The sequence below is a fragment of the Rhinoderma darwinii genome, chromosome 2, assembly GCF_050947455.1.
Source record: "Rhinoderma darwinii isolate aRhiDar2 chromosome 2, aRhiDar2.hap1, whole genome shotgun sequence".
Lineage (NCBI taxonomy): Eukaryota > Metazoa > Chordata > Amphibia > Anura > Rhinodermatidae > Rhinoderma > Rhinoderma darwinii.
In genome coordinates this window covers 109,151,962-109,177,747 of record NC_134688.1, presented here as the reverse complement: position 1 = coordinate 109,177,747, position 25,786 = coordinate 109,151,962, and the positions used below count along the sequence as shown (strand labels likewise).

At 42.2% G+C, this 25,786-nt stretch overlaps 1 protein-coding gene across 1 annotated transcript in view; it reads right to left on the bottom strand.

Annotated features, from left to right (window-relative positions):
- Positions 1-25,786, bottom strand: part of TIMELESS (timeless circadian regulator) — a 166,989-nt gene that overhangs the window by 82,907 nt on the left and 58,296 nt on the right. The window contains exon 8 of the mRNA XM_075852095.1: positions 14,280-14,413. Coding sequence (XP_075708210.1) covers positions 14,280-14,413 — 134 coding nt within the window. The remainder of the gene's footprint in view (positions 1-14,279; positions 14,414-25,786) is intronic.

Below are 25,786 nucleotides of genomic sequence, written 5' to 3'. Positions count from 1 at the left end.
TGCTGATAGTAATGTACTGGTATATATCTATATATTATAGTACATTAGCCTGTGTACTGATAGTACACAGGCAGTTGTTAGGACATACCTAAGTATGCCCTAACAGGAAATATGGTAAGACAGCCCTGGGGTCCTTCAATGGACCCTGGACTGTCTGCCCATATATGGTGTGTCCCTCAATCGCGTTACAGGAATTCCCTGTGATGCGATCCATGGGGCATCCCCCCTTCTCATTTTCCCCTGAATGCTGCAGTCCGCTGTGATCGGAGCATTGACGGGAATAACGGCGGAGATGAGAGGTTTCTCTGATCTCCGCCAGCGGGGCTGCGGCTGTGTAATACAGTCATTGCCCCGCTCCTGACAATAAGTGCACGCACGGTCAGCATGAGGTGATGCGGCCGGCGCTGCACTAATGAGCTGCGGTGCAGGCACGGAGGATAGAACATGGGGGTGTTTTGCAGTGCGCCCGCCACGTTCTGTCTTCAGTGCAGGCAATCATTAGTGCAGCGCCGGACGCATCGCATCATCCTGACCCCGCACACTTGTTATCAGGACTCAGGAGCGCGGCAATGACTGTATCACACAGCCGCAGCCCCGCTCTCATACATTCATGTGTTACTATACTGAGCTGTGCTGCCGCACAGCTCTGTATCGAAATCCATGAAATAACGGTATCGAACCGTTTGGGGATGCAAAGTATAGAAACAGTATCGAAGTTTCGATGCATCGTGCATCCCTAGTACAAAACACATTGGATGGTACATACATTACATGACAGCAAAAAAATTTAATGTATTAGGTATCCACACAACCGTAATAACGCAAAGAATTATTTTAACATGTTAGAGTGAAACCGGAAAAAAGTATAACAAAAAAAAGGCACAAAAAAAAAAAAAAATTTTTCTATATCCGTACGACAAAAAAATGATATAATTTATAATTATATCATTTATATGTAACCACTAACTGCACTAAAAAATAAAAAAAAATAGGCCGACAATAGGTAGAAAAAAAATTAAATAAAAATAACTATTGGCTCCGCCCAGGCAGTGTCTTTCCCACAGACACTAGGCTAGTCAGTTTTGTGCTGAAAGCAGTAGAAGAAGAAAGACTAACAGAACAGCAACAATACAGTAAGGTCCAGAATTACTTGGACAGTGACACAAGTTTTGGCATTTTAGCAGTTTACCAAATCATATTGAATATAAAGTTATATAATCAATATGGGCTTAAAGTGCAGACTCTCAGCTTTACTTTGCGGCCATTCACATCCTAATTTGAGGAAGGGTTTAGGAATTACAGCTCTTTAACCCCTTCCCTCTTTGGCCACTTTTGACCTTCGTGACAGAGCCTCATTTTTCAAATCTGACATGTTTCAATTTATGTGGTAATAACTTCAGAATGCTTTTACCTATCCAAATAATTGAGATGGTTTTCTCGTAACACATTGGACTTTGTTACTGGCAAAATTTGCTTCATAGATTCAGTATTTAATTGGGAAAAACACCAAAATTTTGCGAAAATGTGCATTTTTCTAAATTTAAATGTACCTGCTTGTAAGACAGATCGTTATAACACACAAAATAAATGCTAATTAACATTTCCCATATGTCTACTTGAGATTGACATCGTTTTTTGAACATTCTTCTATTTTTCTAGGACGTTACAAGGCTTAGAATTTTAACAGCAATTTCTCACATTTTAAAAAAAATTTCAAACGCCTATTTTTTCAGGGACCAGTTCAGTTGTGAAGTGGCTTTGAGGGCCTTATATTTTAGAAACCCCCAATAAGTCACCCAATTTTAAAAACTTCACCCCTCAAAGTATTCAAAACAGCATTTAGAACGTTTCTTAACCCCTTAGACGTTTCACAGGAATTAAAGCAAAGTAGAAGTGAAATTTACAAATTTCTTTTTTTTTTTTGTTTTGCAGAAATTCATTTTCAATCCATTTTTTTGGTAACACAGAAAGTTTTACCAGAGAAATGCAACTCAATATTTTTTTCCCCAGGTTCTGCAGATTTAGGAAATATCCCGCATGTGGCCCTAGTGTGGTAATGTACTGAAGCACAGGCCTCAGAAGCAACAGAGCACCTAGAGGATTTTGGGGCCTTCTTTTTATTAGAATATATTTTAGGCACCATGTCAGGTTTGAAGGGCTCTTGCGGTGCAAAAACAGTAGAAATCTCAATTTTTTTCAAAGAAAATGTAGGTTTAGCTAATTTTTTCTCATTTCCACAAGGACCAACGGAGAAAAACCACTACAAAATTTGTAAAGCAATTTCTCCTGAGTAAAACACCACCCCATATGTGGTCATAAACAGCTGTTTGGACACACGGCAGGGCTTAGAAGGGAGAGAGAGCCATTTCGCTTTTGGAGCTCAAATTTAGCAGGAATAGCTTGCGGAGGCCATGCCACATTTGCAAAGCCCCTGAGGGGCCAAAACAGTGGAAACCCCCCACAAGTGACCCCATTTTGCAAACTACACCCATTGAAGAAATTATCTAGAAATGTAGTGAGCATTTTGACCCCAAAGCTTTTTAATAGAATTTATTAGAATTGGGAAGTGAAAATAAAAATCCCATTTCTTCAATAAGCTGTAGCTTTAGCTCAGAATTTTTCATCTTCTCAACAAATAAAGGAAAAAAATAACCCCAACATTGGTAAAGCAATTTCTCCTGAGTACGGCAATACCCCATATGTGTTCATAAACTACTGTTTAGGCACACGGCAGGGTTCAGAAGGGAAGGAGCGGCATTTGGCTTTTGGAGCGTAGATTTTGCTGGATTGGTTTCTGGGCGCGGTGTCGCATTTGCAAAGCCCCTGTGGGACCAAAACAGTGGAAACCCCCCAGAAGTGACCACATATTGGATACGACACCCCTTAAGGTATTCACCTAGGGATGTAGTGAGCATGTTAACCCCGCAGGTGTTTTGCAGAAATTAAGTGTGCACTCGATGTTGCAGAGTGAAAATTGTATTTTTTCCATAGATATGTCAATATGTGGTGCCCAGCTTGTGCCACCATAACAAGACGGCTCTCTAATTATTATGCTGCGTTTCCCGGTTTTAGAATTACCCTACATGGGGCACTAATCTTTTGCCTGGACATTTGACAGGGCTCAGGAGTGAAAGTGTACTATGTAAAATTGAGGCCTAATTTGGTAATTTACAAAGTATTGGTTCACAACTGCAGAGGCTCTGATGTGAAATAAATATATATATGCAAATGAGGTTTGAAATGGACAACTGGGCGGTTTTTTTCCGTTATGTCCAACTGGGCGTGTACTGTGTTTTTAACTGGGCGTGTTTACGTGTCTGATGCTGACCAATCAGTGACCAGTCAGCATCATACACTCATCTCCATTGATTTACACAGCAGCGATGTGCAGCCACATAAACAGAGATTAACGTTACTGCAGTGTCCTGATAATGAATACACATGATCATCCAGCCTGGACGTCATGTGTATTCAGAATCCTGACACTTCTGAATCTTTTCGTTGAGATTTCTAGCACGGGAAACGAAATCTCGCAAGATTTCGGAGATAAACAAGATTTTGTTTCCCTTGCTGCAAATCTCACAGAAAAGATTCATAAGTGTCCTGATAATGAATACACATGACGTCCAGGCGGGATGATCATGTGTATTCATTATCAGGACACTGCAGTAACGTTAATCTCTGTTTATGTGGCTGCACATCGCTGCTGTGTAAATCAATGGAGATGAGTGTATGATGCTGACTGGTCACTGATTGGTCAGTGTCATACACGTAAACACGCCCAGTTAAAAACACAATACACGCCCAGTTGGACATAACAAAAAAAAACGCCAAGTTGTCCATTTCAAACCTCATTTGCATATATATAAAATAGCTCATAACTTGGCCAAAAATGAACGTTTTAAAAAAAAAACAAAAAAAAACACGTTACTGTTATCTACATTGCAGCGCCGATCACATGCAATAGGAGATAGGGATTTCAGAATCTGGTGACAGAGCCTCTTTAAGGGGTGTAGTGAGCATTTTCACCCCACAGGTCTTTTCCATAAATGATTGCGCTGCGGATGGTGCAAAGTAAAAATTTAATTTCTTTCCTTAGATATACTATTTCAGTGGCAAATATGTCGTGCCCAGCTTGTGCCAGTGGTGAGACACATCCCAAAAATTGTTAAAAGGGTTCTCCTGTGTATGGTGATGCCATATATGTGTAAGTAAACCAAAGTTTGGGCACGCTGTAGGGTTCAGAGGGGAGGGAGCACCATTTGGCTTTTGGAGCGTGGATTTTGGTAGTAGTTTTGTTTGAATATTGCTGGTGTTTCCGTTTATAATGTGGGGGCACACGTAAGCCGGGCAAAGTACATCATGGGCAGTCAGGTGGTATAATAATTGGACTAAAAAATAACAAAACAGTAAAATAATCCATAGATGTGTGTTACACTTTGACACAATCCTTTCTGCACAGGCCGGTGTCGCACTGATCAATGTCCTTCCTTATCCCCCTTTTGGTCCACATTCTGCACCTTTGTAGTTTGAGGAATTTTGCTGGGAAAGTGTTGTCCTGGTATAATACGGGCAACCTCGCTTCCAGCAGATCTGCTTGGGCCCTCCCCTTCCTGGTTCCCTAATTTTAGGGCTTTGATAAATCGCCTCTTCAAACAGAGGAAATGTTCCCCTCTGGCCTGCACAACTGCATATTTTTTCTTTCCTGGCTCATAAGAGCCTTAACTAATTTTATTTTTTCAAACACGTAGTGGTATGAGGGCTGTTTTGGTTTTTTTTGCAGGATGAGCTGTAGTTATTAGTACCATTATGGGGTACATGCGACTTTTTGATCACTTTTTATCCTACTTTTTGGGAGGCAAGGTGACCAAGAAACTGCAATTCTGGCATAGTTTTTATTATACAGCGTTTACCGTGCGTTGTAAAACTACATGTTAACTTTATTTTGCAGGTCAGTCCGATTCCGGCGATACCAAATTTATAGAACTTTAGGCTTTACAGCTTTTTGCACAATAAAATAACTTTTGTAAAAAGAGTGTATTATTTGTGTTGCCAAGTTGTGAAAACCATAACGTTTGAATTTTTTTAGTCGACACAGCTGTATGAGGGCTTGTTTTTTGCTAGACGAGCTATAGTCTATATAGGTACCATTTTTGGAAACATGTGACTTTTTGATCACTTTTTATTCCAACATTTGTAGGGCAAAGTAACCTAAAAACCAGAAATTCTGGTATAGTTTTTTACGTTTTTTTTTTTTTTTACACCATTCACCGCGTGGAATAAATAACTAAATATTTTTATAGTTTAGGCCGTTACGGTCTTGGCGATACCAAATATGTATGGTTTATATATTTCTTTCAATAATGGACTTGATAAGTGAAAAAGGGCGATTGTGTTTTATTTTAATTACTTGAAACTTTAATTATAGGTTTTAAAACTTTTTTTTTTTACACTTTTCCAAGTCTGACTAGGGGACTTGAAGGTCCAATGGTCTGTTTTTTTTCTTCTTCTAATACATTTCACTACCTATGTAATGCAATGTATTAGATCTGTAGTGATTCGCTGACAGCAAGCAGATTAGGCTTCGCCTCCCGGCGGGACCTAATCGGCTTCCGTAATGGCAGAGCACAGGAGGCCATTGTTAGGCTTCCTGTTGCCATGGCTGCCGATCTGCTAGCAACCTCTAAGACGCAGTGATCGCTGCATCTAAGGAGTTACATAGTTCGTACGGTTGAAAAAAGACACATGTCCATCAAGTTCAACCAAGGGATGGGAAAAGGGAAGGTAAAGATTTCTCCACATAGGAGCGAAGACTTTTTTTTGTTCTAGGAAACCTAAGCCTTTTTTAAAGCCATCTACTGTCCCTGCTGTGACCAGCTCCTGCGATATACTATTCCATGGATTCAGTTCTCACAGTAAAGAAGGCTTGTCGCCTCTGCAGGTTGAACCTTTTTTTCTCCAAACGGAGGGAGTGTCCTCTTGTTTTTTGAGGGGGTTTTACATGGAACAGGATTTCACCCTATTTTTTGTATGTGCCATTTGTATTTTTTCCAACTCCACGTCATCCTTTCTATGAACTGGAGCCCTGAACTGCATTTCTAGATGAGGCCTCACTAATGCTTTGTGAAGTGGTAATATTATATCCCTGTCCCGCGAGTCCATGCCTCTTTTAATACACGACAATATCTTGCTGGCCTTTGAAGCAGCTGATTGACATTGCATGCTGTTAGTTTATGATTTACAAGTACACCTAGATCCTTCTCAAAAAGTGAATCCCCCAGTGTAGCTCCAGATAGGACATATGATGCATGCAGGTTGTTGGTACCCAGATGCATAACTTTACATTTATCTACATTAAAAGTCATTTGCCAAGCGGACGCCCAAACACTCAGTTTGTTTAAATCCGCTTGCAATTCACGAACATCTTCCATAGTCTGAACTATATTACAGAGCTTGTTGTGATCTGCAAAATTAGAAATAGTGCTATTAATCCCATCCGCTATATCATTAATAAATAAGATGAATAATAGTGGTCCCAGCACTGAACCCTGGTGTACACCACTTATAACCAGGTACCATTCAGAGTAGGAATCATTGACCACAACTCTCTGGATACGGTCCTTGAGCCAACTCTCAATCCAATTACAAACTATACTTTCTAAACCTATAGACCTTAATTTACCCATTAGACATCTATGAGGGACAGTGTGAAATGCCAGTCCAAAAACACTATGTCCACAGCGGCCCATCTGTCTAGGCTTCTGGTCATCTCTTCATAAAACCAAAATCAGGTTAGTTTGACAACTTCTGTCCTTCGTAAAATTGTGTCGTCTGTCACTTACAATAATATTTTTTTATCACATAATCCTGTATATAGTCCCTCAATAGCCCCTCAAACATTTTCCCCACAATGGATGTTAAGCTGAATGGTCTATAATTACCCAGGGAAGACCTAGAGCCCTTTTTGAAAATAGGCACCACATTTGCCCTGCGCCAGTCCCTTGGCACTATACCAGTACTAGAGAATCTCTGAATATTATGAAGAGGGGGACTGAAATAACTGAACTAAGCTCTTTAAGACCTCTAGGGTGTAACCGATCTGGTCCCGGGACCTTGTGTACATTTATTTTATTTTATTTCGTTTGGACCAGATCTACATTCATCGAATTCAGTATATCAACTGATATATTAACAGCAGTGGCACCGGCTATAGCAGCTGCTCTTTCTTCTGTTGTATATGCAGAGCCAAAGAACCCATTTAGTAACTCTGCCTTCTCTTGATCCCCTGTTACCAGCTCCCCATTACCACTATCTATCTAAGGCTCCTACATGTTCAGACCTTGGCTTTTTTGCATTTATATACGTGAAGAATTTTTGGAGATTTGTTTTACTATTCTTGGCCACCTGCCTTTCATTTTGTATTTTTGCTAATTTTATTACATTTTTTAAAGATTTTATTACGCTCTTTATAATTTAAAAAGGCTACAGATGTACCCTCAGATTTTTATTTTTCAAGGTGTAAGCCATGTGGGGTTTAATTTTAGTAGTTTATACTTGTTACCTATAGGAATAAACTTTGCACTATAATTACCCAAAGTAGATTTGATAATCTCCCATTTATCATTTGTACAATTATTTGAAATTAGTTCTTCCCAGTCTATATCCTGAATTGCAGCCCTTATCCTGGGGAAATTGGCCTTCTTAAAATTAAGTGTTTTTGCCCCCCCAGCCTGTGTTTGTTTTTTACAGTATAGGTAAAATGTAACTATATTGTGACCACTGTTAACAAGGTTTTCACGTACATTGACATTCCCAACAAGGTCTGCATTATTAGAAATGACCAGATCCAACAGAGCTTCACCTCTAGTCGGGTCTTCCACAAACTGGCCCATAAAATATTCCTGCAACAGGTTGAGGAAATGTCTCCCCTTTGCAGTTGAAGCGAACCATGACGCCAATTAATATCCCGGTAATTAAAATATCCCATTATCACTACAGTACCAGCCTGTGCAGCCCGCTCCATTTGTTTATATAGCTGACCTTCCATCTCCTCAGTTATATTGGGGGTCTATAGATTACACCAAAAGTAATTTTTTCAGTGTTTACCACCCTTTCTAGTTCCACCCACAAGGTTTCAACCTCCTCACGATCGTCAACCTCTAATGTCTCTTTCACACTCGCCTTCATATCACTTGTCACATAGACATACACCACCGCCTTTCCTATTTTTCCGGTCTTTCCGAAAAAGTGTAAAACCCTGTCGATTTACAGCCCAGTCATTAGAAGAGTCTAGCCATGTTTCAGCCACACCAACTATATCTATAGCTAGCTTCCGTTCCTGCCGTTACAGGTTTAGGTCAGCTGTAACATACAGCTGACATCCACCGCTGCCGACGACGCCGCCTCCTCCTCAGCTCCTGGGCCGGCGCAATCTTGCCGTCGGCTACGAAAGCCTTTCAGGCTCAGTCTCTGGGCGGAGCCTGGAAAAATTCCATGTTAGGCAGACTGGGAGGCCAGTATTAGGCCTCCGGTTGCCATTGCAGGCACCGGAACCCCTGCAATTTCATTGCTGGGGTTCTGATGAGCTGCAAACTACTTAAATTCTGCGATCGCGTTTGACCGCTGCAATTAAGGGGTTAATGGCGGGGAACTAAGCTCATTTCGGTCCCCGCCATTCCAGCCAGATGTCAGCTGTAATTCACCGCTGACATCCGGCGATGATGGCACCGACTCAGCTTCTGAGGCGGTGCCATGGATTTGTCGTATGGATACGGCAAAATGCGGGAAGCACTAGCTTTCCATGATGTATCCATATGGCAAATGTCGGGAGGGGGTTAATATGTAGCGGCCTCTTTTTCAAGGGATCAAAAGGTAACTGGACAATTATCTCAAAAGCTATTTAAAAAGGGCTGCACGGGCTATTCCCCCATCACTGATCAGCAGCTGGCCACACAAATCCACGAGAGTGGCACACCAGGCCCTGCGAGAGAAGTGTATGGAGCCATTCCAACTGCGGCAATACCCTCCCCCTTGAGAATGGGAGGGTAGAGATAAGGAAGAGAACACACTTTTCAAGGTGTGACCAGGGAGCCTACAGCAAGAGCAAGGGGATCGCAAGCCCAGGTCATGTAGTGCTAGTTCTGACAGGGGAAGTTTGCGAACAAATCGATGAGGAGCAGGACCTGGCGCTGAGGATTCTGGGCCTTTTGCATGGCCTACCACGAGGAAAGGGCTGTGTTTTCCCTACAGGAAATTCCTAAGGGGCGCTGGAGTGTGCTGCTATTTAGGATGGCATCAGCTCCACGGTCAACCATGGTTTGAGAGAGTATCGAAAGGTCCCCTATAGTCTGGGTTAAGGACCTGGCCCAGTCAGGAGGGGACCACATCCTGAGAGCAGAAGAATCCTTGGAGTACCTGGAGAGAAGGCACTGAGAGCACAGTGTAAGACTGGCAGCAGGGGAAACTTTGATAGCAGTGATGGCAAGCATAGGGCGACACGGGACCTGGCTGGCTGTTGAAATCCTTCCGTGAGGAAGCCATTCTGCAGGAATGGGAGTGGGGAGGGGTCAAAGTGCAGTGGGGAAAGATGGCCCCATGGGAAAAAAAAAAGTAGCCCTCAGAGCTAGCTTACCGGACTGCTGGTGCCTTGTCCCGCCGAGGCTCTGGAATGCAAGCTGAAGAGACAAAGACTGGCGCTGATGGATACTGCACTTGTCTAATTTTTTTCAACAGAATAGAAGGGAGACAGCCCACTGAAAAGCTGGGTCTGAAATAAAGGCTTGCCCCCAGAAAAACGCTGAAAGGCCATTGGAGGAAAGAGCCTGTCCTATTCCAAGTGGCAGAGAATCCCGCTGAAGAACCACTCACGTTACGAAGGTGGGCGTGGGAAGGGCTGCAGACGGGGGCTAAATTAGCCAGGACCTGCTGATGTGGAGCGGTCATTGGTGCGAAAGTGTCGAGATGACTGGAAAAATGCAAATAAAGTGGCCAAGTAGGGAAAAAGCCTGGGTTGGAAGAAATACTCCCATCTGCTGAGAAAATACTATGTAGCATAAACATCCCCACAGGCAGACCTGGTTGTCCGAGAGATAGGTGGAAGGTTGGGAACCGAACATGGAATTAACCCCTTAAAGGAACAGTGTCATCACAAATAAATTTTTTATATGTTAAAGATGTTAGTGCTTTAATAAAAACGTTTATATTCATTTGTGTGTTTGTGTTTTACTGTTTCTTATTTTTACACTTTTTCTTCCCTATGGGGGCTGCCATTTTTTGTTCCATTTCTGTGTGTGTCGATTAACGACACACACAGACCTGGAATACGGCAGCCACAGTCCCATAGGGACTGTGAACGGCTCCCGTCCCATTCACGTCCGTGTACGGCGTCTGTGTGGGAACTGCGCATGCGCCGCTCCCACAGTCCTATTCGAAATTGGCGCCGTCCGGCGCCATTTTCCTGTGGACCGGAAGTCGCGGCCGGACTGTAATATTACTACTTCCGGTCGCGGCTTCCGGACTTGTGCACATGGAACAGCGGCAGCAAAGGGAGCGGACGGGCCGGAGGGAGCCGCGGCGGCAGGAGCAGGTAAGAGATTTCAATGTATGTTAGTGTTTGTGTGTGTTTACTACTGTGTGTAAACCTACTACACTGTGGGTTACCTCAAAAAATGGCGACACACAGTGTAGGAGGTTAAACCTTTCAAACCCCTCGTTTATCCCGGCACTAGCCAGGATAAAGGAGGGGGGAATGCTGAGAGCTCACTAGAGCGAGGGCTTTTAACCCAATGTTGCAATGCTGCAATTTTGGGAACTAGCTCCATCTAGTGACCAAAAATGGGTAGTATTATAAATTAGAAAAAATTTATAATATTTCCTGTCTCTTGAAAAAAATAAAAAAAATTTGAACAATGTTTAACCCCTTCCCCCTGCTGGCATTCTGGGCCCTAATGTCCAAGCCATTTTTTACATTTTTCCATTGTCACATTCGAAGAGCTGTAACTTTTTTATTTTTGCGTCGGCATAGCTGTATAAGGTCTTGTTTTTTGCGGGACGACTTGCAGTTTTTATTGGTACCATTTGAGAGTAGATGCGACTTTTTGATCACTTTCTATCACATTTTTTTTAAGTCAGGATTAACAGAAAACAGCAATTTTTCCATTGTTTTTTATTTTATTTTTTACGGCGTTCACAGTGCGGGTTAAATAATGTAACAGCGTTATAGTCGGGGTCGTTACGGACGCGGCGATACCAAATATGTGTAACGTTTTTGCTTTATTGTAGTTTTTTTTAATAGTAAAGCATTTTGTAAGGGGAAAAGCTGGGTTTTTCATTTTTTTTTTTTTAACTTTTTTTTTAAATTAACTTTATTAAACTTTTTTTTACTTTTTTACTAGTCCCACTAGGGGACTTCCCTATCATCCGATCGCTATTATAATACACTGCAATACTTTTGTATTGCAGTGTATTACTGCCTGTCCGTTTAAAACGGACAGGCATCTGCTAGGTCATGCCTGCGGCATGATCTAGCAGGCATTCGCTGCAGGCAGACCTGGGGGTCTTTATTAGACCCCCGGCTGCCATAGAAGACACAGACACTCGGCGATTTTATCGCCGGGTGTCAGTGAGATGAGAGGGAGCTCCCTCCCTCTCTCCAAAACCATTCAGATGCGGTGCTCGCTATTGTGCACCGCATCTGAAGGGTTAAACAGGTGAGATCGATACTAATATCGATCTCACCCGGCAGAGCAGGGACGCTCCCAGCCCTCAGCTGCTTCTGGCAGCTGAGAGCAGGGAGATTTCACGGCTCCCTGCTCTGTTTACTTTATTCTAATGCAGCGACGTAGTTTGGCGGCGCTCTAGAATAAAGCCCACTAATGACCGCCGTAAAAAGACGTATCGGCGGTCATTAAGGGGTTAATCACCCACACACTAAATGTTTAATTTTTAAAAAAAAAACATGTTTTTCTGGCAACACATTCCCTTTAATGACCGGGCCATTTTGCACGTTAATGACCAAGGATTATTTTTTGTTTTTTCACGGTCGCATTCCAAGAGTCGTAACTCTTTTTTTATTCCGTCGACATAGCCGTATAAGGGCTTGTTTTTTCCGGGACGAGTTGTATTTTGTAATTGTACCATTTTTAGATGCTTATAACATATTGATTAACTTTTATTAACTTTATTTTAGGAGAGAATTGAAAATAAGCAGCTATTCCAGCATTAATTTTCACGTTATAAATTTACGCCGTTTACTATGCAGCGTAAATAACATGTTAACTTTATTCTATGGGTCGGCACGATTACAGGGATACCAAATGTGTAAAGGTTTTATATGTTTTTTCTACGTTTGCACAATAAAAACCCTTTTAGAAAAAAATTACTTGTTTTTGCATCGCCGCGTTCCAAGAGGCGTAATTTTTTTATTTTTCCGTCAATGTGGCCGTACGTGGGATTGATTTTTGCGGGACAATGTGTAGTTTTCATTAGTACTATTTTGGGGTACATAGGACTTATAGATGAACTTTTATTTTATTTTTTATGGGGGGAATGGGAGAAGAGAGAGAATTTTGCCGTTGTTTTTTGCGTTTTCTTTGGACGCCGTTCATCCGGCGGTTTAATTAATGTGTTCATTTTATTGGTCAAGTTGTTACGATCGCGGGGATACCATATATGTGTATGTGTGATTTGTTTTGACCGTTTTATTAAATAAAACCACTTTTTGGGGCAAAAAAGTAGTTTTATTTGACTTTGACTGTAATTTTTTTGATTTTTTTTTTCACAAACTTTATTTAACGGTTTTACTTTTTTTTTTTTTTAGTCCCACCAGGGGACTTCACTATGCGATATGCCGATCGCATATATAATGCTTTGGTATACTTCGTATATACCAAAGCATTATTGCCTGTCAGTGTAAAACTGACAGGCAACCTGTTAGGTCATGCCTCTGGCATCGCCTAACAGGCAGATGCTGAAGACAGACCTGGGGGTCTTTGTTAGACCCCCGGCTGTCATGGAAACCCGACGGCGACCCGCTATTTGTTTGCGGGGGCGCCGATCGGGAGACAGAGGGAGTTCCCCCCTCTGTCAAACACATTAAATGCCGCTGTCACTGTTGACAGCGGCATTTAATGGGTTAAACTGCCGGAATCGGCGCGTGCTTCGATTCCGGCAGTTGCAGCAGGAGCCAGGCTGTGTATAACAGCCGTGCTCCTGCCGCTGATCGCGTGGGTAAACTGTCAGTACCCGCGCGATCACAGGACGGATATATCCGTCCTCCTGCGCGAACTAGCAGCTGCTGAGGACGGATATATCCGTCCTTCGGCGTTAAGGGGTTAATGCTCATCTGTATGATGTTTTCAAGTGCACACAAGGTCACCTCCTCGGTGGCGATACCGTCACCCCACCAGTGGAAGCAGTAAAGAGGGAGATTAAGTGACCGGCGGGAAGAGAAATGCAGAGCAGAGGACTACCTGATTTCCTAGCACCCTAAGGGAGATTCACTAGCCTGGCAGCTCAGGCTGACATCAACCCTAAATACAAATTTAAAAAAGTGTAGTAGACCTATTAAGCAGGTCGGTTCTGCCTCCTATGGATATTAGACGAAAATTTACGAAGCCAACACTTTTTACTACCTACTGTCAAGCCTTCTAGTGGCAGGGGCCTGTACCTATATGGTGCCATGTCACCTAATGATATTTTAAAAAAAGTTATAACTGCTGAAATGCAGAGGTAAAAATGAAAAAATAGCTGGTCATTAAGGCCCAAACAGGCCTGGTCATTGGGTTGCAGCATTTTGAAGTACAAATACATTCTAAGGCTGGGTTCACACGACCTATTTTCAGACGTAAACGAGGCGTATTATGCCTCGTTTTACGTCTGAAAATAGGGCTACAATACGTCGGCAAACATCTGCCCATTCATTTGAATGGGTTTGCCGACGTACTGTGCAGACGACCTGTTATTTACGCGTCGTTTGACAGCTGTCAAACGACGACGCGTAAAAATACAGCCTCGTCAAAAGAAGTGCAGGACACTTCTTTGGACGTTTTTGGAGCTGTTTTCTCATAGACTCCAATGAAAACAGCTCCAAAAACGGACGTAAAAAACGCTGCGAAAAACGCCACGAAAAATGCGAGTTGGTCAAAAAACGTCTGAAAAGCAGGGTCTGTTTTCCCTTGAAAACAGCTCTGGATTTCCAGACGTTTTTGGTCACTACGTGTGCACATACCCTTATAGGATAATAACTTTTTGAAGTACATTTGCTAATTTCAAAAACTCACCGGGTACCGCGTTGAAGAACTCTGCTCTTTTTTTCTGCCGTTTCCCTTTGTCGAAGAAGCTCCAAGTCCTTAAGGTCTGTTGCTCTTTCAGCTGAAAATCGGGCCTGGCCAGTTGCAGCCAACTGCTCAGCATTCTGTAAAGCAGTTTATTTATATAAGAAAATAAATAAATAAAATTATATATATATATATATATATATATATATATATATATATATATATATATATATATATCACACACATACAAAATAAAAATGAACAAATGACTAATGCACGTGCAGACTAAATTTGAAAAGAAGAATGGGGCAGGCTCAGGAGTGGAGCTTGCTCTGTACGATGCAGGTGTCAGCTGTTTAACACACGTGACTCTTGTCCATCTACTGGGCATGAGTGAAGATAACGCTGTTCCAAGCCGTTCAACCACTTAGATGCCAGTCAATAGCAACCGTGGCATCTAAGTGGTTAGAGAGGTCTGCCCAGTTTCTCCTTCTATTTAGCCCTGACGGCCTTAAAAGGAGACCATTAAAAGTACCATATACTGCAATACACAAGTATTGCAGTGTATGGTACCAGCGATCTAACATGTTAAAATCCCCTAGGGGAACTTATAAAAAAAAATATTGCGTTTTTAACACTATACAAAACATTTAATTTTACAAAGTTTCAAAAAAACTTTCCATTTTTTTAAATTAAATGAAAAAAAAAAAAAAAATCTAAATCTAAAAACAGGTGGTATCAATATGCCCGTAAAAGTCTGAACAAAAAACGTTATTTATCAAACCTGTTAAACGCCGATTAAAATAAAAAAGAATAAAAAAAAGCCAGAATTGTTTTTAGTCACCTGGCATCCCCCAAAAAATGAAATAAAACGTGATCAAATAGTCATGTGCACCGCAGGATGGTGCCAATAAAAACTGCAGCTCACCCCACAAATATTGTAAAAGTAATAAAAAACAATAACTCAAAGAAACTATATAAATTTGGTATCGCCGTAATCACATTGATTCACAGAACAAAGTTAACATGTCATTTTTTTAGCGCAAGATGAACTTGGTAAAAACTAAAAAGCCCAAAAAAACACCTACAGTGTAAAGGATCTGCCAGGCACAGCTTCGGGGTTAACTCCCTTAATTAATCAGTCAGCACCTGAATCTACATCCCTGAGACTGACTCCAGCTTCCACCACTCAGGCTGGCAGGCTTAGGAGTGGGAGAGCCTATCGCAGCCTGGCCAGACTCAGCTAGCTCCCGCCCTCTGTCTATTTATACCTGCATTTCCTGTTCCTCCTTGCTTGTTGTTCTTTTTCGTGTGGTTTCCTGGCCCAGCTACAGCTCCTTCTATTTTGTTCCTGCTCCATACTGACCCTGGCTTACTGACTACTCTTCTGCTCTTCGTTTGGTACCTCGCACACTCCTGGCTTGACTCGGCTCGTTCACCACTCTGGTTGCTTACGGTGTTGCCGTGGGCAACTGCCCCTTTCCCTTGCTTGTATTCCCTTGTATGTTTGTCGTGCACTTACTGAGTGCAGGGACCGCCGCCCAGTTGTACCCCGTCGCCTAGGGCGGATCGTTGCAAGTAGGCAGGGACAGAGTGGCGGGTAGATTAGGGCTCACTTGTCCGTTTCCCTACCCCCCGGTCATTACATACAGTGAAGGAAATAAGTATTTGATCCCTTGCTGATTTTGTAAGTTTTCCCACTGTCAAAGACATGAACAGTCTAGAATTTTTAGGCTAGGTTAATTTTACCAGTGAGAGATAGATTATATAAAAAAAAAACAAAAACAACATTGTCAAAATTATATATATTTATTTGCGTTGTGCACAGAGAAATAAGTATTTGATCCCTTTGGCAAACAAGACTTAATACTTGGTGGCAAAACCCTTGTTGGCAAGCACAGCAGTCAGACGTTTTTTGTAGTTGATGATGAGGTTTGCACACATGTTAGATGGAATTTTGGCCCACTCCTCTTTGCATATCATCTGTAAATCATTAAGATTTCGAGGCTGTCGCTTGGCAACTCGGATCTTCAGCTCCCTCCATAAGTTTTCGATGGGATTAAGGTCTGGAGACTGGCTAGGCCACTCCATGACCTTAATGTGCTTCTTTTTGAGCCACTCCTTTGTTGCCTTGGCTGTATGTTTCGGGTAACTGTCGTGCTGGAAGACCCAGCCACGAGCCATTTTTAATGTCCTGGTGGAGGGAAGGAGGTTGTCACTCAGGATTTGACGGTACATGGCTCCATCCATTTTCCCATTGATGCGGTGAAGTAGACCTGTGCCCTTAGCAGAGAAATGCCCCCAAAACATAATGTTTCCACCTCCATGCTTGACAGTGGGGACGGTGTTCTTTGGGCCATAGGCAGCATTTCTCTTCCTCCAAAAACGGCGAGTTGAGTTAATGCCAAAGAGCTCAATTTTAGTCTCATCTGACCACAGCACCTTCTCCCAATCACTCTCAGAATCATCCAGATGTTCATTTGCAAAGTTCAGACGGTCCTGTACATGTGCCTTCTTGAGCAGGGGGACCTTGCGGGCACTGCAGGATTTTAATCCATTACGGCGTAATGTGTTACCAATGGTTTTCTTGGTGACTGTGGTCCCAGCTGCCTTGAGATCATTAACAAGTTCCCCCCACGTAGTTTTCGGCTGAGCTCTCACCTTCCTCAGGATCAAGGATACCCCACGAGGTGAGATTTTGCATGGAGCCCCAGATCGATGTCAATTGACAGTCATTTTGTATGTCTTCCATTTTCTTACTATTGCACCAACAGTTGTCTCCTTCTCACCCAGCGTCTTACTTATGGTTTTGTAGACCATTCCAGCCTTGTGCAGGTCTATGATCTTGTCCCTGACATCCTTAGAAAGCTCTTTGGTCTTGCCCATGTTGTAGAGGTTAGAGTCAGACTGATTAATTGAGTCTGTGGACAGGAGTCTTTTATACAGGTGACCATTTAAGACAGCTGTCTTTAATGCAGGCACCAAGTTGATTTGGAGCGTGTAACTGGTCTGGAGGAGGCTCAACTCTTAATGGTTGGTAGGGGATCAAATACTTATTTCTCTGTGCACAATGCAAATAAATATATATCATTTTGACAATGTGATTTTCTTTTTTTTTTTTTATATAATCTATCTCTCACTGGTAAAATTAACCTAGCCTAAAAATTCTAGACTGTTCATGTCTTTGACAGTGGGCAAACTTACAAAATCAGCAAGGGATCAAATACTTATTTCCTCCACTGTATGAAGGAATTGCTGTATTTTTTCCATTCCACACCACAGTCATTTTTAAAAAGTTTCTCAGTACATTAAAAGAAGAAAATACAACTTGTCCCGCCAAAGACAAGCCCTCATATGGCTATGTAAACTGAAAAATATATACGTTCTATGCGTTTTTAAATTGACGCCGTTCACTGTGCCGCGTAAATAACATGTTACCTTTATTCTATGGGTCGGTACGATTACGGCGATACCACATATGTGGAGGTTTTTTATGTTTTACGACTTTTGCACAATAAAAACACTTTTGAACTAAAATTATTTGTTTTTGCATCGTTGCTTTCCAAGAGCCGTAACTTTTTTATTTTTCCATCAATGTAGTAATTTTTTTCAGCTTGTTTTTTTGCGAGACGAGACGTAGTTTTGACTTATGGATTCATTTTTATTATTACTTTTTTTGGGGGGCAATGTAAAAAAATTGCAACTTCGCCATTGTTTTTTGCGTTTTTTTTATACGGTGTTCACATTGCTGTTTAAATTACATATTAACTTTTTTTAATTGAGTCATTACGGTCGCGGCGATACCATATATGTGTACTTTTATTTATTTTTTACACTTTTACTAAATAAAACCTCTTTTTATGGAAAAAAATGCATTTTTTACTGTAATTTTTATTATTAATCTTTATTTTTTCACATTTATGACTTATTTTATTAGTCCCACTAGGGGACTTTACTGTGCGATCTTCAGATCGCTGCTATAATGCTTTGGTATACTTCATATACCAGAGCATTATTGCCTGTCAGTGTAAATCTGACAGGCAATCTATTAGGACGTGCCTCCGGCGCATCCTAATAGGCATATGTCCAGGGCAGACCTGGGGGCTTTTATCAAGCCCCCGGCTGCCATGACACCCCATCGGAGATCCGCGATTGCATTTGCAGGCCGCCGATGGGTGACAAAGGGAGCTCAATCCCTCTGTAAACAAGTTAAATGCCGCGGTCGCTATTGACGGCGGCATTTAACAGGTTAAACGGCCGTGATCTAAGTAAACTTCGATCGCGGGTGTTGGAGCAGGAGCTCAGCTGTCACCAGACAGCAGAGCCCCGGCTCCAGCCTGCACGGGGCACCCGTGCAGGACTTGGACTAGGCCAACGTGAAAAGGCGTCAGCCTAGCCTAAGGCCCCTTAGTGACCAACGTGAAAAGGCGTATTGGTGGTCACTAAGGGGTTAAGGGTGCATAGTATGATGAATCAGGCACAACTACACAGTTCCTTTTATATAGTAAACCACAACGCAGATGTGAACAGAGTCTAATGTGCATTGAGAGGAAACAACCATTTCATGCTACACAGACATTTACGCATAAACATGTGTAGATATAAAACAGAGCTCAAATAATGCAAGACATACAGTGGTGCTCACACGTTCGCTAATGTTAATGAGTCCACCATCAGAAGGACATTGAACAATAATGCTGTGCATGGCAGGATTGTAAGGAGAAAGTAGCTACTCTCCAAAAAGACCATTGCTGCCCATCTGCAGTTTGCTAAAGATCAACTGGACCCGTATGGCTTCCCCAAAGGATCTTTCATAAAATTACTGCTATATTTCGGGATCTCATATGGAAAAAAGGTGTTCCAAGGATTCGTATGGAAACTCTGCAGCGGCCAAAGGAGGATGGGGGTTGGCGTTACCAAACCCGTGGTGTTGTATTATATTGCTGTTCAGCCTCAACATATCAGAGGGGGGTGGGGAGCTGAAATACCATCTACTGCAGTGGGGAAGTTAATTAGTGTGGTGACTGGTGAGAAACTATTATTATTGGTTCTGGAATCTGGGAGAAAGTTACTTTCCTACATTAGCTAGGTCTGGGACAGAGCGAAGGCTTTGGTGAGCCTAGTGGGATACACCCCTTATTCCCCTATTTGGGGAAATACGCTTTATAACGAATTTGATAAGTTAATGGGGTTTGAGGAGTGGCAGCGTAAAGGTATTAGAACCCTTGAGAGTCTTTTTTTCGGATGGTGTGTTTCGTACATTTGAAAACCTTCAGGAGCAATTTGATCTGCCGAGATCAAGTTTTTATCAGTATTTGCAGCTTCAGCATGCTTATGATGTACAGAATAGACTTATCCCGATAGTCCAGTCCTATCATACTTTTATCACGGTTCTGGCTCAACCTGGCAACACTATGGGTATAATCTCCTTGTTGTATGGGTCCTTATTGGAATCCACTCTTAAAGCTCAGCCTCTTAATATAAAGGAAAAGTGGGAGTGAGATTTAGGTCACATTGCTGACGAGGTTTGAAGGGACATTCTAGAGTCAGTGCCCAGCACATCACGGAGTGAGACGTATCATCTTTCTCAGCTTTTTCTTTTGCATAGGATGTATAGAACGCCTCTTCTTTATAAGATGGGATATAAAGGGGATTCCTGTTGCGATCGCTGTGGAGAACATGACGCTGATCTTCTGCATGTTATGTGGAGTTGCTCGCGGCTTGGGGAGTTTTGGAGGAAGGTAGTGGGTCTCATAGGTCTGTTGTATAAATGTACAATTGCCTTGGATCCGATTATCGGTGTCCGAGGTCACACTTCTGAACTGCCTGTGACGGAGGGGCAGAGACTGGCGGTTCTGAGACTTTTGTATCAGGCTCGTAAGCGGATAGCTGCACATGGGAAGGATACTGATCCCCCCCCCCCCCCCCCGAGCTTGTAGAATTTAAATCCAGGGTCAATATTCTGCTGCGGCTCGAAAAATGTATATATTTATGGCGGGGCAAGTATAAGCGGTTTGAGGACTTATGGACTCCCTGGTTGGATACATCAGATTTGGCCTCAGCTGCGTTGCTCCTAGACCAATTACCTCTCTGATCAGATCTCTTGATTGGGGACGTTGTGAGTTCTTGCTAGTCTCTGGCCCTCCTCTAATAATGTGTATGATATGTGCTGATAATGTGTATTGTATTTGGCAAGTGTTCTTTTATGCTGACTAAAACAGTGACTTGATGTTATGATATGGACTGTTCATTATGATGAACCTCTAGTGGTCCACAGCAGTTTGTGACCACATTTGGGGTATTTCCATACTCTGGAGAAATAGTGTAATAAATATTGGGTTGTTTTTTCTACTATAGACCTTTGAAAATGAAAAATGATGAGCTAATACTACATTTTATTTGTATCATTTTTTTGATCACGGTCCAATTCTTTTATTTTAATCAGTTCAAGTTTATTAAACAAATAACCACATCATTACAGGTCATTTTGTAATCAGACAAATTATTACATCAGTACTTTACAGAACCAAGAATGCATTACCCTCATAATAATGCCCCCCCCCCCCAACCGTCCTTTTTCGCTACAGGTTTCCATACCCTATCTCCCACTCTTCCAGATTACCATTCCCCTCCTCCCTCCAACTCCCTATGAACTATACTCCATCAGTACAACAAGACCCTAGTGTGGAGCCCCTCCCCTCGTTAGAACTCTACAGTGCCCCATGCGTCAGTGTAGTCCCCTTGAACCTCATGTCAGTTTAACCTGAAACAGTCGCGCAGAGTGCCAGGAGTTCTGAGGAAGCACACCCAGAGTGATCTATCCACCTTGCCCAATGCTTTTCAAATTTATTCCTGGACCCCCTCTTGGAGTATATCCTGTACTCCATCAGGACCTGATAGTTAATTGCACCTATAATTTCCTGTTTCAAGGGTGGTTCCGCATCCAGCCAGTGTTTGGCAATACCCTTCCTAACCTGATATAGTATTTTCGCAATTGCTAAGCAGGACAGCCGATCCCCTTCCAAATCTCCAACATACCCCAGCAACATTACCATGGGATCCAACGGAATCTGTACCTGGAACACTCTCCCCAGTAACTGACATTTCTGCCCATAGGGTACCTAAGATGTCGCAGGACCAGAACATGTGAAAGATGTCTGCCTTTTTGTCTGGGCACCGAGGGCACCTGGCATCCGCGCTTAATCCCATGCTTTTCAGAACCCAGGGGGTCCTATACACACTAGGAGGATAATTTCTTGACCTCTGTAGGAACATGAACGGAGAGAGGTTAAAAGGGCCCCACCCCCAGCCTCCCACCTGTGTGTACCATATCACTATACCGGAAGGAACTAGCTAATACTAACTATGCTAATTTAACTTACCACTAAGAAGGTAGGGTGGGTAATTGTATGCCGTCATGGTGGACTCAAGGAAACGGAATTACCTGTAATACTAATTCTTACTTTCCATTTAGTCCCCCATGACGGCACACTAGGAGAATACCAAATTAGATGGTTTAGGGTGGGACTACCGCCTGGAGTACTTTTCAGCCGAAGGCGAAGTCTCTACTGGATGAAAGGTCTAGCCTATAATGTAGTGAAAAAATGTAGAGAAAATCCTGAGCACATCCACATTTGAAAGTGTAAAATAAAAGACCTTTATTAGGACATAAATTTACAAGCCCAGAAGGACACTACATTGGATTCCTTGCCTTCCTGCAAGGCCCCCTTTTTGATTGCACTCCATTGAGGAACTACAGATCCCAGGAAGAAACATTGGGTGAGCACACCTGTGGCTTTTTGCTGCTTTTTTCTCTAGCCTATAATGCTTTGCAGAGGTAAGGGAGCCAGCCCAAGTAAATGCAGTACAAATCTGGTCTAACGAAGCTCCTCTCCTTTCTGCCCATGATGAAGCTGTGGATCTGGTGGAATGGGCCTTGATGTTTATAGGAACTGATTTTCCCTGAAGAGAATAACAGATTTTAATTGTTGTTTTTATCCATCTACCAACGGTAGCTTTTGAGGTTTTCGGTCCTTTATTTTTCCCCCAAAACTGGCCCAGGGGGCTGGAGTCTTTCCGCCAATCTGCAGTAACCTGTAAATACTGTAAGACTGTCCTAACATCAAGACAATGAAATTCTTCTTTTTGAGTTTGGGCAAAATGAAGGAAGGACAATCTCCTGATTTCTATGAAAATCTGACACGACTTTTGGAAGGAAATTAGGATAAAGTTTTAGTATGATTCTATCATCCGTTATCCTAAGATATGGTTAGTCTGTGGATAGCGCCTGTATTTCCCCAAGTCGCCTTGCTGTGGTTATCGCTGTTAGAAAGGCTACTTTAAGGGACCAGTGTTTGATGTTTATGTTCTCAATTGGTTTGAAAGGGGGTTTGGTTAGGACCCTGAGGACAATGCCAAGCTCCCACTGCAGAGGACTGTCTAATGGTCGGCCTTAGTATTGAGACTGCAGACATGAATCTTTTCACCCAGCTGTGTTCTGACAGCTGGGTGCCAAAAAATTTACTCAGGGCCAAGACCTGTACTCTGAGGGTGCTTGGTCCAAGACCTAGATTCAGCCCCTGCTGTAAAAAGTCGAAATTTGATGGATGACTGGATGATTCTGGTCTGGGGGTAAATTTTTCCCAAATTTTTAGGTAAATTGCAGAAGTAACTGGCTTACGACTAGCTTTTAGGGTTATTACCACCTTCTAGGATAAACACTTTTCTTTGAGCAGTGGCCCTTAAGGATCAATGCTGATAAATGAAGGTACTGGAGACTCTGGTGTCGTAACAGCCCCTGTACCAGATCATCTTGTTTTAAAGGAAGTTTTATAGGATCTTCCAGTGCCAATCCCTTCAGAATTGGGAACCAGGGCTTTTTTGGCCAGAATGAGGCAATGAAAATGAGTTTCAGACTTTCCTTGTAAAGCTTCTGAAGAACTCTTGATATCAGCGGGGATGGTGGAAAGACGTATGCTAGATACATGTCCCAAGGCTGGGATAGAGCATCTATGCCTAGGGGATGATCCTGGGGGTTTAGGCTGGGTTCACACGAGCACATTAACGTCCGTAATGGACGGACGTATTTTGGCCGGAAGTCCCGGACCGAACTCAGTGCAGGGAGCCGGGCTCCTAGCATCATAGTTATGTATGATGCTAGGAGTCCCTGACTCTCTGCAGGACAACTGTCCCGTACTGAAAACATGATTACAGTACGGGACAGTACTGACGCCTTCTCTAGGATTTTGTCCAGGTCTGGGCCGAAAACATATTCCCCCTGGAACTGAATGATACAAAGCCTATTTTTAGAACGAGTGTCCCTCTTTTGCCAGTATCTTAACAACAGAGATCTTATTGCGGCATTGGTGAGGGCCCCCTCCTTGGCCGCGAACGTGATACATTCCACCGAGGCATCTGCTAGAAACCCTGTAGCAGCTTTTCAGAGAGGGATTGACACTGCCAATTGGTCCCTGGGAGTTTTCAGCTTAAGGTGGTTCTCTAGCTCACCTAACAAAATAAATAGGGTTCTAGCTACTGAAGTGGCTGCTATGCTAAATATTGATGCTTCGTAGGCATTTTTTAGAAGACAATCAGACTTTCGAACCATGGGGTCTGTTAACGGAGCGGAATCTTCAAATGGCAAGAGCAAGGATGTTTTTTTTAACCACCTTTGCCATCTGGATATCCATTTTAGGGAGATCGTCCCAGATGCCTGTATCCTCTTCATTAAAAAGGAGGCGATTTCTAAATTTAAGGGAGACCTCCAGTCTTTTTTCTGGGACCTTCCATTCGTAATTTATTAACTCAAACAGGTTTTCGTTAATATCAAACACACGTTTTTTTTCTTTGATTTTAGACCACCAAACGTCTCATCTTGGATGGTTTTCTGTTTCTTAACTTCCACAATATTCAGCGTACCCCTGATTGCTTTTAGTAAATCATCCATATCCTCAGAGGAGAAATAGTATTTATTTTCATCGTCATGATCTCCTATGGATCTTAAAAAGCACAAGAGGCCCCTTCAGTGTCTGAACCAGATGGTTCATTTCCGAATTTCAACTTTTTATAAGGGGGAGGAATGGCTGCATAGATAAGGACTGAACTTCCTCTCTGATCATAGAACGTAGGTCGTCCATAAAGGAGAGTTGTTCTGCTTTGATTAACCCCTTCCCGCCACAGCACCTTCCAAAAGCCATAACGTCTTTATTTTTCCGTCTATATAGTACTATGAGGGCTTGATTTTTGCGGGACGAGTTGTAGTTTTTCATAGCACCATTTATTTTGCCATATAATGTACTAGGAGACAGGAAAAAAATAATTTGTGGGGTAGAAAATGAAAAAAAAAAACAGCGATTCCTCCATGGTTTTTTGCGCGCCGTTTTTACGGAATTCACTGTGCAATTAAAACAACATGTTAATTTTATTCTGTGGGTCAATACGATTACGCAGATACCAAATATATATCGTTTTTTCTATATTTTACAAGTAAAAACCTAAGTGTAAAAAAGAAAATTTATTTTGTATCGCCAAATTCTGAGAGCCATAACTCGTATTTTTCAGTCGATTAAGTGGTATGAGGGCTTATTTTTTGCGGGATAAGCTGTAGTTTTTAATAATACCATTTTGGTGTACATACGACGGTTTGATCACTTTATTTAATTTTTTGTGGGAGAGTAGGTCACCAAAAAATAGAGATTCTGGCGTTCACTATTTTTTTTTTTTGTTTTAAGGCGTTCGCCGTGCGGGTTAAATAATGATATATTGCAATAGTTCAGACTTTTTCGGACATTGCAATACCAATTATGTTTATTTTTTTTTACTATGCTCTAGGGGGAAAATGAGAAAGTTTTTTTTTTTTTTTTAACTTTTAATATATATATTTTTTTTTACAGAGAAGAAACAAAACTTGATTTAACTCATTTTTACTTTTTTTTTTTTATTAGTCCCCCTAGGGGACTTCAACCAGGCCCCCAGGCAGGGCTTAATAGGTGCACAAAAATGGCGGACCTGGGGGCCTTCTTTAGGCCCCCAGGCAGCCATAGCTCCCTGGGACTTAAATGCCCTTTTACACGGGCCGATGATCAAGTAAACGAGCGTTCATCGGCAGATTTTTTATGCTGCATAAACGAATATCGTTATCAGCAACACATCTCTGTATAAACAGGGAGATGTGCTGCCGACATAATGGAAATGCATGGGAATGAGCGATCGTACCCATACATTACTGATCATAGCTCCTTGTAAATGGCGCAAACGAGCACCGATCAACGAGTTTGATTGTCTCATTGATCGGCACTTGTTTATACGGCCCAAACCGGCCGGTGTAAAAGGACGCAAAGTTAAGTATTTTTGATTCATAATATGCTAAAGAGTGCTTCTATGCTGTGTTTTCTTGTGGAGTATAAAAAAAAAGTTTTTATTGAACATTTACTTGACTTCAAAAGGCATTTCTTTTGTTCAACACTGATCACTAGTAGTCCATTACGCTACAGTCCTGTAGTCCAAAACAG